The sequence below is a fragment of the Clytia hemisphaerica genome, unplaced genomic scaffold (assembly GCF_902728285.1).
Source record: "Clytia hemisphaerica strain Z4C2 unplaced genomic scaffold, Clytia hemisphaerica genome assembly, whole genome shotgun sequence".
Taxonomy (NCBI): domain Eukaryota; kingdom Metazoa; phylum Cnidaria; class Hydrozoa; order Leptothecata; family Clytiidae; genus Clytia; species Clytia hemisphaerica.
This window is the reverse complement of record NW_027104391.1, coordinates 349,817-365,435: the sequence shown is the minus strand read 5'-3', so window position 1 is coordinate 365,435 and position 15,619 is coordinate 349,817. Positions and strand designations below refer to the sequence as shown.

At 33.4% G+C, this 15,619-nt stretch overlaps 1 protein-coding gene and 1 long non-coding RNA gene across 2 annotated transcripts; one reads left to right on the top strand and one right to left on the bottom strand.

Annotated features, from left to right (window-relative positions):
• The first annotated feature begins 299 nt into the window (after positions 1 to 299).
• On the top strand, positions 300 to 2,473 carry LOC136819930 (uncharacterized). The gene is made up of 3 exons (XM_067076171.1): positions 300 to 409; positions 841 to 922; positions 2,004 to 2,473. The coding sequence occupies exons 1-3, from the start codon at positions 338 to 340 to the stop codon at positions 2,471 to 2,473; spliced, it is 624 nt and encodes a 207-aa protein (XP_066932272.1). The 5' UTR covers positions 300 to 337.
• A 5,355-nt stretch (positions 2,474 to 7,828) lies between these two features.
• On the bottom strand, positions 7,829 to 8,676 carry LOC136819923 (uncharacterized). The gene is made up of 2 exons (XR_010848501.1): positions 8,607 to 8,676; positions 7,829 to 8,157 (listed from the first exon to the last, which is right to left on the bottom strand). It is a non-coding gene; the product is annotated as an uncharacterized lncRNA (long non-coding RNA).
• Between the last annotated feature and the right edge of the window lie 6,943 nt (positions 8,677 to 15,619).

Genomic DNA, 15,619 nt, shown 5'->3' with positions numbered 1-15,619 from the left:
TTGAACCCTTTAATCATTCAGGGCCCGCAGTTTTATTAGTGAACATTTAAGATATTGAAAAAGAAAAAATTTGCCCAGTTGGCTATATAAACAGATTCAATTTCTTAAATACTCTTCATTCTTATTATAATCTCCATTATCATTTAAACAAATTTCTTTGAAACACAGTCCCGTTGGTTAAGGCTATTCACCCATATGGTGCATATTACTCCCATGGAGTTGAGTTTTTCCGATGTAGAAAATATTAGAAAGTAATCTGTGCTTTGAAAAAGTTTTGCAAGGGCAAACTAATGGTCGGATAAAAGCTAATTTTTGAATCGTATTTTAGAGGATCACAATGATTTTCCCAACGCTGCTCGTGGCAACGCTTGCTACATTCATTTTACTTCTAATATTGTTGGAGACTATGGTAAGTAATTCTAACACACTTTTCATTTACTCCGTTTCTTTGAAAAAATTACCCCCGTCTATAAACTAGCATGATAAGATAGGTATATAATACGATGGGTTTCGAGAACTATCTTGCCTTTTGTTGTATTTTATTGAGTTTTTTGGCTTCTTTTGCACAACTTCTGTGAACTCCGGGGGCGGCAGATAATCAGGAAGAAATTTTATAAAAACCCTGAGTGTGACGTAGAGTATGAGAAATCTGCAGGTACCTGCGAAAATTTAATTTAACTCTAAATTCAATTATGCCCTTAGATATGGTATTCTACTTTTTCAGCTAGACTAGTAGAGTCCAAAGTGGGTACCGACAAGAGTTGAAATCCAGATATGCCATTTATAAAACTAGATCATCCCTTTCAACTATTAAACCTTTCTTTTAAATTTTCTGAACAGAATTGCTGCAATCTTTTCCCTGGTGATGGTACACCTACAAATAACCATGGAAGAGAACCCATGGTAATCGTTGGAGAAAAAGGTAAATTACCCGGGGTTACGAGGATGGCAAGCTGAAGGATATGTGCCGCCCTATTTTTGACCCTCCAACTATTAGCCGGAACAAATAAAAAGAGGAGAAAATACAGGAATATTTTCCGACACTAAAGCTACCTATGATTCAGACAAAAGTTAACGTTCTTTACCAAAGTTCTTTTCACAGTATAATAACAATACACTCTTCTCGAGATGCATAAATTTATTGTTGTCCTCGTTTTCAAACAGATTTCATTGCTATGAAGTTATACATTTAAACCAATTTAAATTCCCAAAAGGCAAACATTAACTCTAAAACAAAAGTATTTGAAATTCAAAATGCCTCATGAGGTGTAAACAACACAATTATTATTGTGATTATGTAATTTTACAGCAATGAAATCTGTTTGAAAACGAGGGCAACAATAAATTTATGCATCTCGAGAAGAGTGTATTGTCAGTAAATTAAGTTTCAAACTAGATTGTGATTTTTTCTTTCATCGTTGAAAAATTCAAAAAAGAAGATTACACATGAATAATGATTCTACTACTCCCAGCTGGCACACAACGTTGTTTTAACGTTCAAATAACGTTATTTGGACGTTATGAATGTCAAATGGACGTTATTTTGATGTTGTGTGCCGGCTGGGCTGGTAAAATCATATTATAAGTATTCACATCACACGGAATCGTTGACCTAAAACATCACGAAAAATTTTAAGAATCACTGGAAAAAATATATCTATTTCACAGGGAAGATATAGGAGGTCGCTGATTTTGAATTCTTCACTTTCAAAACTGGTAAGGAATTCAACCGCAGTTCACTTTTATCTGTATGGGGACGAGTTCTTATAATATAGTTCGTTTAACAGCTAATTGGTGAATTCTTAGCCAGTTGGACTAATTCTTAAATAGCATGGGGACGGGTTCTTTACCAATTTTTTAGTGTGAAATCTGGTCGGTAAAATAAGCTCCGGTTGGTTTCTTTGTTTGCTTTGAATAAGATCAGTGACCCCCAAAAACCCCTGATGCCATTTCGTTCTGTTCGTATTTATTAATAGTAATTGCAGTTATTCACTCCTTTTCAGAACTTGAAATTCAAAAGAACCAGCTTTTAAATATTATACCGATTCTAAGTACGGAATGGATATTGACGTTATCCGTACGTTTATACGCAAAAGAAACAACGTGGTGTAACATAATACATTTAACGCAGAACGGTCATGATGTCGATTACGGGGACCGTACACCGTTTCTCGCTAAACGCTCATCGCCGTCAGAATTCCGTATATCTTCTGCTGTGAACGGACAAACCAGTCATGATTTTGATATCCCAGGAGACGTTGTCTTTAATCAAACTTATTATTTTGAAATCCATCAACGTTATGTTAGTAATGGGTTCTACAGATACTCTTTGGAGCTTGACGGCGTTGAACAATATTCCATTCTAAACAATGACGCAAGACAATTTTATGATGTGAAAGTAATGGCAAGCAACAATCGGCAGACGAAATGCCCTGGTCTTATTAGTAACTTTAAAATTATAAATTTTTTGTAAATTTTGTTTAAAATTATTAATTTTTTGTAAATTTTGTTTTTATTGTTAAGGGTAAAGGGTTAATTTAATCAAATATATATGTACACTGGATAAACGACTCATAAAACGGTGGAGAGCGATTATTGTATTTCCATTGTTTCAGAAAACAATTGATGTTCAAACTTTGTCTGCAAAGGACAACTGTCATGGCGGCTCAAAGATGTCTGATTTTTGAAAATGTTTATCAGTCTTATTTTAAAAAGGCTCTCTAGCTCTTTCTTTTTGTACATTTGCTGAAAAATAGTTTGAATGTAAGGCCAGCATAAGAGCTGGATAAATTTGTGAAATCTGTTGTGAGAAAATCATCATTAGACAAGAAATTCAGAAAATGCTTATAGTGACACTTGAAAATTGAAAATTTCTTTCCAAAACTCTTCCCAGAAGAGCTGAAATTAAAGTCTATTCACGATAAGTGTGCACTCTTTTTTCATTTACTTATAACTTTTGAAGGAATTCTTCAATCTTTATAAATTTGGTATCATTGGAAAGATATTAGTTAGTGGAACAATTTGAAATAAAAAAATCTTTAAAATAATTCTAAAAATGAAGATGAAAATGAAGAAGAAAAAAATGAAGATCTTGTAGAAAAGTGCTATAACTACCATTTTCACTAAAGTGAAACCTTGATTATCGAACGTCATCACTGTGAAAAAATTTCTCAAAAATAATCATTCAGTCAAAAGATATCAAACAAAGTTATAAGCTAATTGACGTCTAAAAACGCTGTTTTCTGCTGTTTTTTGGGGTCAATCACTTATTAACTTTGTATCATAACTTTGTATTGAATAAATATTTTAGTGAAATTTCTTCACAGTGATGACCTCCAAAGATCAAAGAATCTCTCCAGTGAAAATGAAATTTATAGCACTTTTCTACAAGATCTTCATTTTTTTCTTCTTCATTTTCATCTTCATTTTTAGAATTCTTTTGAAGATTTTTTTATTTCAAATTGTTCCACTCACAAATATCTCTCCAACGATACCAAATTTATAAAGATTGAAGAATTCCTTCAAAAGTTATAGGTAAAAGAAAAAAGAGTGCACACTTATCGTGAATAGACTTTAGTATACGTAAGACTTGAGTGTCTTGCAGTAGCGTAGACAGATGTGAAGAACGACCTGCGTAGGAGAGCAGATTTTTACGACAAAGCACTTACCTATTCGTAATATAAAAACACAATTACTGTGTCGTTTAAATCTGCTCTCCTAAGCAAATGTTCCTTCACCCCTGTCTACTCTACTGTCTTGGATCAACTGTGGTATGAAAATCTTTTAAAGGCACGTGGTGGCAAGGTGGTTTTTCTGAGGTTGAAGTTTGAAAATTGCCGGTCTCAACATTCAATTTCTTATACACAACACGTCTTTTGCATCTTTCTAACAGCTTGAAACGTCATAACGACTTATAATTAGCCATTAAGTAGAAGAATCATGAAACTTTTAAGTTTCTTTTGGGAATTGGATGATTGATTATAGATAAAAAATGCAATAAAAATGCTTCGAAAAATCATTGCCGCCCGTAGCGGGAAGATGATAAAAATTGACCGTCAGTCGAACATGTTTTTTTTTCCTATCTACGATTTTGTGTTTCCGGGGGTTTTGTTGTTTCGAATTGATTAACTAACAGTTAGATAGGGTCAGGGTTGCTAGTAACGGCTTGTCACTGTGCCGGGTGCATACTCGGCGCCTTGGGCCCCGCAGGGTTGGTAGTAACGGCTCGAATTTCAGTCAGGTTAAAAAAGGGGCAATTTTACCCATATTATAATAACATTACCCCCGTCTTTTTAGACATTCTATAAGTATTTACAAATTGTGAGTTTTGCTGTGCGAGTGTGGTTCAACGGATAGCGCGCTGGGTTTCTAATCAGAGACTCTTTCATTTGATGGGTTCGAATCCCGGTCGGGTCGATATTTGGAAAAAGTTAGAAATGTCAAATTCATAGAAAAGTTAGTAGAATTCAGAAAACAAGTCTCAGAAAGTCAGAAAATAGAAAAGGAGATAGAGAGATAGGAAGTAGAAAAACAGAAGAGTGATGTTCGATTGACGGTCAATTTCTATCACCTTCCCCCGTAGCGAGCTTGCGAGCGTAGGGTGGCCTACATAGCTTCACGCAAGGATATTGGACAGGAATCTCGATTTTTGCGTTTGTTTTGTAATCGGTCTTCCGGTTAATTAGTGTTCCGTAATTATCCGGCAACGTTTATAGCTTACCAAACTAGTAAGTAGCTTTCGCTAAATGCGCGGCGGACGTTTTTCGTTATTTTCCCTTCGGGGTTTTTTGTTTTTTTTCTGTTGTGCGTTAATTTGTGGATTAAGTTTTCAAACGCACATTTTCGATGAACAATTATAGGCATCTACTTTATAAGAATCAAATCAATAACTCTTGATTGAAGGCAATATGCCTTTCGGTTATTAGTTCTTACAAAGTAAACAAAGGATGGCGAAAAAGAAGAGCATATCCATTTTTATTATAAACATCTACTTTATAAGAATTAAATCAATAACTCTTGATTGAAGGCAATATATCTTTCGGTTAGTTATTAGAAAGTAAACCAAGGATGGATAAAAAGATTAGCATATTTATTTTTATTATAAGCATCTACTTTATAAGAATTAAATCAATAACTCTTAATTGAAGGCAATATATCTTTCGGTAATTAGTTATTAGAAAGTAAACAAAGGATGGCGAAAAAGATGAGCATATTTATTTTTATTATAAGCATTTTCTTTATAAGAATCAAATCAATAACTCTTGATTGAAGGCAATATGCCTTTCGGTAATTAGTTATTAGAAAGTAAACAAAGGATGGCACAAAAGATGAGCATATTTATTTTTATTATAACCATTTTCTTTATAAAAATCAAATCAATAACTCTTGATTGAAGGCAATATATCTTTCGGTAATTAGTTCTTACAAAGTAAACAAAAGATAGTGAAAAAGATGAGCATATTTATCTTTATTATAGGCATTTTCTTTATAACAATCAAATCAATAACTCTTGATTGAAGGCAATATATCTTTCGGTAATTAGTTATTAGAAAGTAAACAAAGGATTGCGAAAAAGATGAGCATATTTATTTTTATTATAAGCATTTTCTTTATAAGAATAAAATCAATAACTCTTGATTGAAGGCAATATACCTTTCGGTAATTAGTTCTTACAAAGTAAACAAAGGATGGCGAAAAAGATGAGCATATTTATTTTTATTATAACCATTTTCTTTATAAAAATCAAATCAATAACTCTTAATTGAAGGCAATATATCTTTCGGTAATTAGTTCTTACAAAGTAAACAAAGGATAGCGAAAAAGATGAGCATATTTATTTTTATTATAAGTGTCTACTTTATAAGAATCAAATCAATTTCAGAATTTTTTGCGTTTTCACTGTGATTAATGTGAGCGATAACTTCTCTTTTTGAGATGTGAGCGACCATCTATCCGATGTCATCTCAAAAGTAAAGTTGAAACCAAGCTTTCTTCCTCCAACTTAAATTTTATGGATAAAACGAGTTTAAAATCTACACATGCGTAATTTTGCTTACTTAGGGATATTTCGATAGGAAGCTCTGCGGGGCATTCTTAGCGACAGCTACTTGCTAGTATATGTCGATAATGACCTTCATTTTTAAGGAAATATTTAGTCGCAATTTTGCAATTCTTGTTCCTAATAATTTTCGAAACTTTCACTATAAAGCATTAAAAAGCTTTAATCAGCATTTAGTCGTTATAAGCATTTGTAGCGGGTGACAGTTAGTGAAAGCTATGGCTAGTTTAATGAGGGAGAGGGGAGAGTGAAAAATCATATCATTAATACGGGACATAACTAGGGGTGCTTTTTCACTACGCTAGATAGATAAGTGGTTCTCATCAACGGTCCTTTTCATAAATTTCTAAGGGTTGTAAAAAATATACAATGAAGATTCGTGCTTAACATCAGATTTTGATCGCTTCATATCAGCATTCCAGATTTAACTTCGAAAATGGGTCATGAAACCTTTTGTTCTCCAAGAGAGGGGTAGACCTCTCACTGGTTTTTAGTAATAAGTTGGAGATTTGATATTTCACAGAAAAGTGCTACCAAGGGGTATTTCGGGTCCCATATCTTCCGAAGGACTTTTCTTTTTGCCTTGAAATTTAGCAAACGTCTTAACCTTAGGTTGAACTACCACTGGTGTAAAAATGAACGTTATAGCATAAGTAGAAAAAAAGCTCAATTTTTACAATCGCAAATTTAACCGCTAAAAATCGCGAATTTTTCAAGCAAAAATACATTCAAATATAGCGCTGTTGATTCTCTGAAACAAGAAAATAAAATTTCCATAATTATATTTGACTATCAAAAATTACAGGCATTCTTGTTTCCACTGCCAATTATAACTGGACAGACTTTTTTTTAGATAAACTTTTCAGATAAATAATGAAAAAGCAAACTAAATTTCCAATTCCCATTGCTTAAGTGACCTTGGTTAAAAATTATTAAATAGACGCACGCCCACTTCTTTGAAAAACCCCCTCAAATAAACGCCTTTACTAAAATCCGGGACGTTTATTCGAAGTAATACGGTATATCCTATCGTGTTCTTAATAAGCGTTATACCCAATTCTCACTACTTTTAACCCCTAAATTGAATAATTCCAGGTTCCAAAAGTCGTTAACCCCCTCGTTAATCCATATCCTCGACAGGGGTTACAGACTATTTCTGGAAAAGGCCAATACAGCTGGAAACCCACTCTTTACAACAAGCAGGTCATTTTTTTTTTGTGTGTCTAAACATTTAAAATTTATTTGAATGTTGGCAGATGCGCATAAAAAATATAAAAATCATCATATTTATCGTTTAGAAGAAAGTCGAGTATAATTTGTTGAATTTCAAACTTTTAGCGTCACTCACGGTAAACAATCATTTTTTATAAGAAATAAAAAAAGATCACGAGTAGACTCGATTTTGTCAAAATCATTAAAATGAATTAAGACCAGTTTAAGGCTTGAGACTTTTTATACTTCATGCTTTTTTTATAAGAATGATGTAAATCCATTTCATCATGGGTATTCTTAACTTTTTTTGGGAAAATCATCCTAAAATATTCTTACAGCATTTTTAGGCTAGAATCCTATTTCAGACTAGATTTAACACTTAGTACATGCGTCTTAAGCATAAGTTAACAATTTAAACACTTAAAGTTTAACGCCTCAAAATCACTAAAAATAAGGAATCCAATCCAAAATTTATTAGCTCTTATATAAAAAAATCATGTACCTGATGGACGCCATAAAAGGAAATACTTTCTCATATAAGATACAATAAATAGGAAATTCTAATTTTTACGATTTTGTCTTCCATGAAAATGAAAATGCTGGCGTTAAAGAAAGTTAAAATACTTGGTTTAAAACACAAATAGATTATTTTTTGCCATGATAAACATTCATTCGTGTACACTTGAAATCTACGCACCAAACCGTTTGATGTTTTTGTGCACAGCATCTACCACTGAGCCATGGTTTGCAAAACTGTCCCTCGCCAACACAGCGGGTTGGGTCGTTTTTTATTTTTTTGTAATATTTCTCGTCATCAATTTTCCTGGTTTTAGTTTGTAAGAACAAACAGAATAACAACATCAAAACGATTGCGAGCTTCATCTTTCCTGTAAAAAAAGAGAAAAAATTAGCTTTAATATTACACTCATCTTTTGTATTTTTTTGGGTGAACCATCATCGTAGAATTCGTCATCGGTGAATAATTTACCCTAGCTTTTATCATTTTTATTTTATTTTTATTGTTTTTTTTTCAAAACATAGAGTATAGTCTGCCTTAATATGATTCAGTCCTATAAATCTTTGCGAGATGAGGTTAAAAAATTGCAAAATTCATGTCATTGAATTTCGCAAGTATGAAGGTATTTATAGAAAAAACATAAACTTTCTTGGCGAAGTTTGTAGTTCTTTATGAAATGTGTCGATATTTTTGTCTTTTTTCATTAAATACAGGAATCACAGCATTGTCCCCCAACATTGAAGCCGTCTAACGTGCAAACGTGATTGATAGCATACATCAATCACATATCAAAATTTTAAAAAAATAGTATAAATTTACCTTAGATCGGCAGCTGAAAAAGAATCAATTTTCTTATGGAGAAGTAATCTTGAACTTGATTAAAATCGTGATTGGATAATAGTGGTTAGACCTTTAAATTTATGTGTTCATCAAAAGGAGCTGACATAACTCTGGACCAATGAAAATGCAGCAAACATAATAGTTATACAAATAGAGGACTCGTGTTATTGGTAAACCATAAACTCGTTGTAGTATAAGTTTCCAAGGTATTAAGATCAACAGCGTGGTGAAAGACGTAGCCGTGTCGTAAAACCTAGTCGTATTGTCATTCTTTTAATGATATAATGATTTTTTTTTCGAATTCTGAACCAAAAATCATTCGTTTAGTTATTTGCAGAGCATTAAGTATTAAGCAGAATGAAATCAACTTTCATTGCAGTCTTAACCCAATTTTCATCAGGAGGCTAAAGAAAACATAGTCCAGTATTAAACAAAAAAATGACTGGTATTCCAGTATTGATAAGCTGAAATTGCGGTGTTCTTGTACGCGTCTGAACATTCTTGAAAGGTATTTAGAAATTTTTGGCCGGTGTGCTGGTATGTTGTGAAAATATTATACCAGTCTCATGATATTTTGTACCCTCGAAAGCCCCACCATGGAGCATACTTAAGTCCGGTGCAAATACATCCAACATTGGATCCAACATTTTTTTAATAAGAAATCACCACTAAACATTTCATCCAACATTTTTATAAAATTGACGTCAATTTTAATTTAGCCTCAATGCTGGACGCATTTGTGTAATCATGCTGGATGAAAATGTTTGGCGTATTGTGCAAATGACTGTCCATGCAACTTTTTCCAAATTTTTCCATGTGACTTTCATTCAAAATTTAGTCCAACAAACAATTTGAAATGTTGGATTAAAATGTTCGATGCATTTGTGCTGTTCCTGAGATCGACGAAAACCCTCCCGGAACAAATACCCCAAAAAGTTAATGGGTTTTTGTCAAATGAGAATAAGAGGTGTGCTTATTAACAGATTATTTTTAGTCATCCATTATACAAACTAACTTAATTGATTGTAGCTTCTTTTAAAATTTTATTTTCTTAAACCTTAAAATGTTGGGATAAAATTTGAGATAAAAATCCTTAATAAACCTTAAAATGTTGGGATAAGATTTGACGTCAAATTTTTTCTGTGCTGCCACGATCCTGAAAATGCAACAATATGGCGGGAATCAACGAAAATTCTAAAAAGGAAATTCAACAAAACTATGGATATTGCACACCCAATAACTGTTTAACAAACACCATCGTAGCAGATAACGACACCTTACAATGTAGAAGATGTGATAGACTTCTTGTCCATTATGCTTGCTCTGAGCTCCCGGCCTATCAGATTCAGCTTTGTCTGCAATATAAAAGCCGGCGCTTCGAATGTGGAAATTGTGTTACAATAACGCCACTCTTACTTGAGAGGATTAAAACAAGCAGACAAAAATCTCGCAGTAACATTACAACGAAGGAAGCAGATAAAGATGAACATCATCATGGATTGAAATTAGGTTTCAACGAGAGAATAACCTCTCTAGAAAGGAAAGTCGAGAAGCTAATGAATAAAAAAGACGTCAACAAAGAACAGAACAACAAACGATCTGAAACACAGCTCAACAGCACAGAAACAAAAAAAACAATCATATGCAGAAGTCACCAAAGAAGATCTACAAAAACAAGAGGTGACCATAAAAAGTTTCATCAAATCAGTGAACAAAGAGGAGCGTTGGCTCAAATCAACCAAGTGCAACATCATGGTGCATGATTTAGGTGAAAACAAGCACGAAAACGAAGAAGAGCAACGAGTTGGTGACAAAGATTTTATAGAAAGAACACTGAAACAACAAATGGGTTTCGATGTGACGATAATCAAGGTAGAACGCATAGGTGCTCGTAAAGATGAAATGTATACAAATGAACGATGGAGACCATTAAAAGTTATTCTCAAGAGTGAAGAAGAAAGGATTAGAATACTTGCATCAGCCCACAAACTAAATAAAGACGATGATTTTAGAGTATCAGACGATTTTTCAAGGAAAGAACGCGAGATAATAAAACAATGGCATCGTAAAGCAAAAGAAAAAACATCGAAAGAAGAAGACAAGAGTCTTATATGGAAAGTGAGAGGTAGTCCTAGGACTAAACTCTATTTAAAGAAATTTACGACGGAAACAACATGATTGTAAGAAGAGTGGGTTAGATACCAAGGTGCCTAACTGTAAAACAGAATTGACAAACGAATGGAATGATAAGATCTATAAATTGTAAAGATGTAAGATTGTTTCATAGAGGTCAATAGACCTGAGAAATACACTTCTATAAATAAAATAAATAAAATGTAAGCGATCCTAAATAATGATTTCCCTTTAAGTGCCACTGTCGGGTATATCGGACATGGGCTATATAAGAGAGCAAAGCCCTCTGGTAATGCCCAGTTTGAGTTAGAAAACCGTCATTTTTGGTCTAACTCGTAGGAATGGTATTGTGGTTAAACAAAAAAAAGTCAAAAGTGGGTCTTTCCAGCGAGGTTTAAGCCAAAAGTAAAAAAAAATGCAAAGATTTGACAAAATTTCACTTTTTTTGAGATTTTGATTGTTTTTTGACCATTTTTGGTCAATGAAAGATCCAAAAACCTCCAAATTTGGCCCGCTTTACTTGGTTCTTTCCTATACGAATTGATTTGAAGTTTTACCACTGGGTATCTTTCCGGCATTCAGTCAGATTGGCGCAGCTAACTCCTTTTAGATCCGGATATTTAAGCTTTTAAAGTTTGAACTAGCGAATTTCTTAAAAAATTAGAAAAAAGGACCGAAGAACCTAACGGGTTGAAATGAGGAAAATTTTACTAATTACTTTTGTTGATTCGATTATTTATTCAATTAAATAAATAAATTAACGAGATCTTTTCAGGTCATGACAAAGACTGTTTTTATTGGTAATAACCAAACGTTTGGTAATGACCTGTTGAGTAAACGTCTTTTACACAACGTTATTTGAACGTTTACGAAACGTTATTTGAACGTTATGGACCTTAGAAGGGTAACGTTTTAACATTTTGTGTAGGGTAGTACAAGATCAAGCAAGAATTAAATATATTCAAAATCCTAACCCTAACCTTAATAGTTTAATACACAGACTATTTCTAAAAATGAAAAACTGAAATTCAATTATTCATCTACCAATGTTTATTAAACATGGTTAAACTTCTCATCTACACTAAAGAAATGAGTAAATTGATATCACATCAGGAAAATATAAGAACATCCAAAAGTTTTCAAACTCTCGGATGTTCTTTAATTTTTAAGTTAAAATTGTTCATATGTCATATCGTGCATTCTTATTTTAACCATTTTGTGAGTATTTTTGTATATCAAATCGAGTCTTTTAGAGTTCACAAAGCCTTGAAATATTCTTAACTTGTTTTTAATATTATGGCCATAGAGGCCTTACTTTCTTATTAATTCGTTCTTATAAAAAGCATTCTGCAACGATGGTGGTTTAGCTTAGACGACATTATCGTCAACACAGAGTTAGTAGGAAGGGAATATTTTCGGGAAGTCTGAATGAAATCGAAAACGGAGGTAATTCCCGGAGTGGATGTAACATTTTACAGTGATGATAGTTTATTCCGAAATTGGCCGCTATTTTATTCATAAACCACCCTGACGGTTGTAAACTTCGCTTATACTTTCCCTCGTTTTCTATCCCTCAAACAGACGATCGCACCGTCTAGGTTTAACCGGTCATACAAAAGATTCCAAAAAAGTCCTTGGTACTTGATGCTCCGTAACTGAAAAAGACAGATCAGGCAAGTGAGGTCGAGCAACCCTCCCCTTTCGGCTAAACCTTGATTACAGCCGAAAATCTTGACGTCGAAAAAGATTAGAATTGTAGATAATTAATTATATTTACTCAGCAAGAAAGTATTTAATCTCATAGAAATTTTTTTCAGGGGACTGGCTTATGGTTTGGATGCTTAACAAATGAACTCCTCAATCAGAAACGACTGCTTTACAACCAATTCAAACACCATCTAAAATCTTACCGTGAAAAGCACAGGCCAAAATCATACAGTCAAAGCAGAGAAAAGTAACGATGACGGCAATCTAAGATCTTGGATTAATTCAAAGTTGATGTTTTTATTCCTATCGAGGAAAACAGAACTCAAAAACCTCATCAATGCTTTTTAAAACAGTCAGTGATAGAGAATCATAACATCTTTGATTATTTCTACCGTGATTAGATTGACACGTATGCGCATAAAGATTCTATAATTGGTCTTCAGAGGTTGATATGTTCTTTTACAACTTAACTCCTGATGCTAAGGATATGAATTCGATATGAATCGTCTATCCTTCTTGATTATAATTAAGGCCGGGTTAAGGCCTCAAATTTCGTGCGCCAAACTGATGTCCTCATTGGATATGCGATAAGTTACACGAGTTTGGAATTCAAGAGCTCTTTCCTGTTTTATTTCCTTCGTAAAACATATACCTTATCGGGGAAAAAATGTCGGAGTTTTATTTAGTCGGGGTTTCTTTTCGTCGGGGAAAAATTTCGTCACCTAGAGGCATTTTTGTCACTTTTCCCTGACCAAAATTTCAAATTTGTCACTTTCACCCGAATAAATGGTCCGAAAGAAATGGTTTCCTTCACTAGCTCGAAAACGAATCTCGAAATTCGACGCTTAAAGCACTAATTTCGGTAAAGTAAGACTTAAAAAAATTAGATTAGAATTTTGGTTGTGGTATAAAATTTCGGGTAAATTTTTTGGTTGGGGATAAAAAAATTGGGTACAAGTTTTGGTCGGATGATAAAATGTCGGGGAAATATTTCGTCGGGGAAAAATTTCGTCACCCCTTCAACATTTTCGTCACTTTCCCCCGACATTTTTTCCCCGATCAGATACCTCAATTCTCAAAATAGTGTTCAACCATTAAAGTTGATTACAGCAGTGACGTAGAAATATATCATGTACTAAAAACACAAATCATATAAAACAGGCTGATACCATTACAATTTAATTCAAATTTTTTTGCTTACGTCATCAAATGTTTCGAAAACTTTTTTCTTTGGTCCAAATTTGGCAATTAAACATATTGTACTCTCTTAAACCTTAACCGCCCTTTTTACCCCGGCCCTTATTGACGTTATTTTTAGGCTTTTGGCGTAATAAGAGCCAGCGTTAAAAAGGCTTTGCAAATTTTACTTAAAAAAGGCGTTAATTTTTTACCATTTTTCTCTATTTAAAGAATTTTAGGTATGATTCGAAGATAAGAAATTATCCATTGATTTTCAATGGAATTTTCAACAGTTTACTACTGAAAAATTATATTTTAATGTAAATTGAAGCATAAATAGCCAATCTTACAAATTTTGGCGCTATTTACGGCCCTAATAGGCGTAAGTCCAAAATCGGGCTGTGGCGTTATAAGGGACCGGCGTTAAATTAGGACCGGCGTAAAAAGGGCCGATAAGGTAGCGATTATACGGATCATGACGTCATCAAATGTGGTCAAATTATGACGTCATGATTACAATTTCTTTTAATATTGATTTTTGGGGTGAAATTGAAATTTAACTAGGACACCCCCTTCTCACAGGCCTACTGGGAAACCCTTCCCACTGGAAAATCTTACTCTAAATTTTATCCCCTCTGAAAAAATATCGATAGACAAATCTGCCCTGCAAAATATTGTGCTATTTTGCTCTATCCCAACTGACTATTTTGGCTAGGAAACAATGGAATTCAAATCCCCAGCCATAACAAATATGGGAATATCAATCCCCATCGAGTTTTATTCCGTTATTTTTACCCCCACTTGCTGATAAAATTCCACCGGGTCTGTGAGAAGGGGGTGTCTTTAATTAGGTCACAACCTATAAAATAATGTCTTCAAAGTTGAAACACTCTTTTTCGCAAAAGTCTTCATTTTTTTCCTTGAGTTTGCCTAACAACAAAAGGTACAACATTCCATAGCTTTGTGGGCTACATTAGGTAAAATTTCGTATGTCGTACGCGCCAAATATGAAAAATTCAGTAGGTCCTTAATTAACATACTTTACTTACACTTTAATTCAAATATACATTCATTATAACTTTTGCTAAAATTAATGCTCCAGCCAGCAAGCTTCTATTTCTAATGTTGAGAAGCTTCTATGAATTTTTTTTAAATTCTTTCAACAATTAAATTTCTATCCTAAGTCCTGATAAATTTCGCTTTTCATTTTTTTTTTGACTTTGTGTTCTAACTCATATCGTTTTTGTCAAGACTTATATTGAAGATGAACTTTGACCTTCTTTTTTAAAATTTAAACTCTATTATTGCAAGCGCATATCGTTTTTATCAAGACTTATATTGAAGATGAACTTTGACCTTCTTTTTTTAATTTAAACCCTATTATTGCACTGCTAGAACTAACGCATATCGTTTTTGTTAAGATTTATATTGAAGATGAACTTTGACCTATAGGAAAAACAAGTTTCATGCTGAATGGACCTACCTGAAGGCTTATGTAATAAGAAAAAAGAAAAATGACAACACTAGTAAGAAAATGCAAACTAATCGATTAATTAGAAAAAAATATCAAGCCAATCGCAAGAAATGACGGAAGAGAATCACTCCAAATACAGAAATCTGATTTTTCCGGGAAAACGGTGCTAGCCACTTTTGAGAAAACGTTTTCCTCTGTGTTTATGCAAGAAATAAGAAGTTAAACTAATGAATTAGTTTCAGACAAAGTCCAAAAAGCCTTATTGCCACCGCAGGGAGCCAAAAGCTCCCGAGGATGGCATTCATAGCTTCACGCATATGGAAGTTGGGCAAACATCTCATAATTTTGCGCGCGTTTTTCAGTATTTTAGTTCCACTTAAACGGTAGCATTCTTATCTTACGGTCTCTCTATTCTTTTATCATCATCAAAAACACTTTTCCGGAGTTATTTTGAACTGATTACTCATTTTGAAATGTCAGTTTATCTTGTTCTTATCCC